General features: G+C 43.3%; 1 protein-coding gene across 1 annotated transcript in view; it reads right to left on the bottom strand.

Moving 5' to 3' along the window:
* Positions 1-3,282: 3,282 nt before the first annotated feature.
* Positions 3,283-4,163, bottom strand: part of LOC101561881 (telomerase protein component 1-like) — a 29,217-nt gene continuing 28,336 nt past the window's right edge. The window contains 3 exon segments of the mRNA XM_023704147.1: positions 3,283-3,516; positions 3,790-3,894; positions 3,998-4,027. Of these exon segments, the coding sequence (XP_023559915.1) occupies positions 3,394-3,516; positions 3,790-3,894; positions 3,998-4,027 (258 nt within the window). The 3' untranslated portion in view covers positions 3,283-3,393.

The following is a 4,163-nucleotide window of genomic DNA, read 5'->3' as shown; positions in this document are numbered from 1 at the left end:
GGGATTGAACCGCGGTCCCTGTGTTTTGCTTAGCTTAGCTTGTTCTAAGTAGGTGCTTTAGACCACTGAGCCATCTCACTAGCCACGCTAACATAATTCTAAATGGGTAAAAACTGAAATCTTTTATTCTCAGATCTTGTACAAAACAAACATGTCCTCTATCACACCTACTATTCAATATAGCTTGGGAATCATTAGCTAGAGCCATTAGACAAGAGGGAGAAATAAAAGGAATAAGAATAGGTAAAGAAGAACTTAAACTAAATTTTACTTGGAAGACCCAAAAAACTCCACCAAGAAACTACTAGAATTAATACACAAATTCAGTAGCATAGCAGGGTACAAAGTCAATAGCATTCCTCTACACAGATAACAAACACACTAAGAGGGAAATTAGAGAAATAATACCTTTTACAATAGCACTGCAGAAAATGAAACACTTTGGAATTAATCTAACAGAAGAAGTAAAAGATCTATTCAACAAAAATTACAGGACTCTAATTAAAGAGATCATAGAGCATTTCAGAAAATGCAAAGATATTCCCTGCTCCTGGATAGAAAGAACCAACATTGTGAAGATGGCCATACTCCCAAAATTATTATACAGATTTAATGCAATCCCTATCAAAATACCACCTATACATGAACCTAAAGAAATCATTCCTAAAATTTATTTGGTGGGCCGGGGAGATAGCTCAGTGGAATAAGCACTTGCCTGGCAAGCAAAAGGACCTGAGTTCAATCCCTGATTCTGCCAAAAAAAAAAAAAAAAAAAAATTATTTGGTACCAGAGAAGACCTAGAATAGCAAAGGCAATCCTGGCCAACAAAGACAAGACAGGAGGCATTACAATTCCTCCTTTGAAATTATACTACAAAGCTACTATGATAAAATCAGCATGGTATGGGCAAAAAAAAAAAAAAAAGACCTGAGGATCAATGGAAAAGATTAGAAGATGCAGAAGCAACTATAAACACACTCAGCCACCTTATCTTTGACAAAGGGACCAAACATGCTTACTGGAAGAAAGATAGCCTCTTTACCAAATGGTGCTGGAAAAACAGGCTCTCCACAGGCTGAAAACTACAAATGGACCCAGGTCTATTACCATGCAGTAAACTAAAATCAAAATGGATTAAAGATCTAAGAATTAATACAGAAGCACTGAATCTCCTGGAAAAGAAAGTAGGAGGAAGTCTTGAAGACATAGTGGTAGGCAAATAGTTCAGGAACAAAAATCAAACTGCACAGGTAATACTTGAAAGAAATAACAACTGGCACCTCCTCTTATTGAGAAGTTTTTGCACATCAAAGAAGTTACCAACAGAGGGAAAAGACAACCCACAAATTTGGAAAAAAAAAATCTTAACTAATAAGCACTCAGACAAAGTTCTGCTTTCTAGAATCTATAAAGAACTAAAAAACACTAAGGCCCCAAAATTTAAAGACCCAATCCAGAAATGGGCATTCGAGATGAACATACACTTCTCAAAGAGGAAGAAATTCTAAAAGCTAATAAATACATGAAAAAAATGCTCCACATCACTAACTATCCATGAAAGGCAAATTAAAACAACACTGAGATACCATCTCACCCCAGAAAGAATGGCTATCATAAAAAAAAATTAACCAACAACAAATGTTGGAGAGGCTGTGGAGGAAAAGAAACCCTTGAGAATGTAGAATGGTGTAACCATTATGGAAATCAGTGTGGAGACTCCTTAAAAAACTAGAGGGCCAGCTAGATAGCTCTGCAGATTAAAACACTTGCTGAAGCTGACTCCGAGACCGGGGTTTGATCCCCAGTGTGCCATGCCAGCCTGGCCTGGGGTGCACTGAGTAGGCAACTGAGACTGGGTCTGTGGCATATGCCTATAATCCCAATGCTTGGGAGGCAGAAAACAGGAGGATCACTACGAGTCTGATCTGTGTAGTGAGACCCTCTAGAGCTTGTAATAAATATACTAAAAAAAAAAGACAACTGAAAGGGATATACAGCCTGGTGCTAAAATCAACCTCAAACAGAATTTTAGATCAAACAAAACATAGACATAGGTCTTTACAACACAGCAAAGCCCACAGGGCTGCCAGTGACACTGCCATGTGCATGCCAAGCAAGAGTTGCCCTACTGGGAAGGCTCCAAGAAACAGACTGACTGCAAACGTGCATGGAGCTGCACAGGACATATTTGGGACACAAGGCCTCATGCTTCATTTGCCTTCCTCCACACAGAGAATGCCGTAGCCTGGCAGCAAATATCACCAGCACACACAGGAGCAAAGGTCATATTTAGAACCTTTGCATGAGAAAATGAGAAAGACCAAATCATGATCCATCAAGACCTATTAGTTCATGCCTTCACCCTCTAGCTGGGGAAGCACAAAGGGAACTGGGTAGGAAAAGTAAAGCCCTAGAGGAGTTAGCCACATGAAGCCTAGGATGAAGGCAAAAGGAGAACAAAATGCACAACACTCCAACTCTCCAAATCCTTAAAAGGCATTTGTAGTCTATAGACCAAAGCTATTGCTCTGAGAGAATGCTACCAACCCAGGAAACAATCCTTGTCTAGTCCGGCTTGGAATATAAAAGTCCTTAAATTCTTTTTAAAAAAATTTTACCTCTTGTGTCAGTCTCCCCAAGGATGGGAAGTCCTTAAACTCATGGACACAGAAGATGTTTCTTTCTTCTGAACCCTTAGAAGAAGGACCTGAAGGAATTACTTCTCCTGCAGGTTAGAATTGTAGGAACATAAGCAAGTTGCAGAAGATATACCTTTGTGACTTTTTTTCAGGAATGCCAACTACTGTACTGACAAACACCTGCCTGCAGGGCTGTGGAAGGCAAGAGACATGTTCTGCTCTCAGGGCTGCTGCTCCCCATCATCTAGGAAGGTAGCCCTGACAGCTGTTTCCAGGAGAGCACACTAGTGTTGTCCTGGCTGCATCCCATGGCATGCTAAACGCCCTGCTGCCCTGCTGGCACACTCTTCCTTCCCTTGTTCTTTTTCACCAAATGAGTGCTCTTAGCTTTGTGTTCAAACTAAGTGCTGCCGAATCAGTCCTTTGCCCCCCAGGAAGGCATGGGAGCTGAGGTCCTGGGCCAGTGAGGAACACAGGAGCTCTCAACCCTGGTTTCAATGAGAGCACCTACTCAACATGTGCGTCACATGTTCAACTTGTATTAGGAATTAATGGTAGATGAGAAAAGAAATGAAAATGACAGAACAGCCATAAGCTTCCTTCCTGGTCTGAAGCCACATGAGAACACAGACGCGACTGTGCTGAAGACGCGCTGACACTTTATTTGTGTAATCGGGGAAGGAGGCACCACAGAACCTTGAGGCTCTGCATCTCTAGCACAAGTGGTGTCCTGTGTTCCCGAGTAGTCCATCTTCACTCCCAGGACAAGAAGTATACGTGGCCCTGTGTGTCTCCCACGGCGAGCTGCAGGATCGAGTCAGGTCCCAGCCACGGGTCCAGGCAGCTCACTGCCCCTTCACATCGGAACAGGCCCAGCTGAAAGGGAACACAAATGGGGGGGTGAGGGCCAGCTACCCGCCCAGGGTCTCCTTAGTTACATTTTTTTCTCTCATGAATGAATGACTTTATTTAGAAGCAGGGATATTACTGCAAAAGGAATTGAAGAAAATGGAATTTGACCTTGTGCCTGTTCTTACCCAAACAAGTTCTCTGGTAACATCCCCTTAGCCCCTTCTTGTAAGAGTGCATGTCCACACACGAACACACATGCCCACATGCACACCCATGTGCACACACTCACACACTTACCAGTTGCATACTGGGCCTTGACCACAGCTTCACATCTCTATCCTTCGAGCCTGTCACCAGCATCTCAGGAAGCACATGGAGGGCTGTGACAGAGTTCAAGTGAATCTGAAAGGAGGAGGAGGAGGAGGAGGAGGAGGAGATGTCATGCTGAGTGCTCCATAAAGGAAGCACTGAGGTCACTGTGTCAGCTTACAGCCTCCTCCCCTACGTTTGTGACCCTTCCTTCAAACTCACCTTTCTACGCTGCTGCACCTTTAACTTGTCTGCCCTGCCACATGCTGTGTCTGTCCCTGAAGCCTGGGCTTCAGGTGCTTTCACTTCTGTCTGCCAGATGTTGCCCGTGCTCCATTCTCCTCCGTGGGTGCATCCAGCCA

This window comes from Octodon degus, unplaced genomic scaffold (genome assembly GCF_000260255.1).
Source record: "Octodon degus isolate 3935 unplaced genomic scaffold, OctDeg1.0 scaffold00189, whole genome shotgun sequence".
Lineage (NCBI taxonomy): Eukaryota > Metazoa > Chordata > Mammalia > Rodentia > Octodontidae > Octodon > Octodon degus.
The sequence above is the reverse complement of the archived record's forward strand: the minus strand, read 5'-3'. Positions and strand labels throughout refer to the sequence as shown.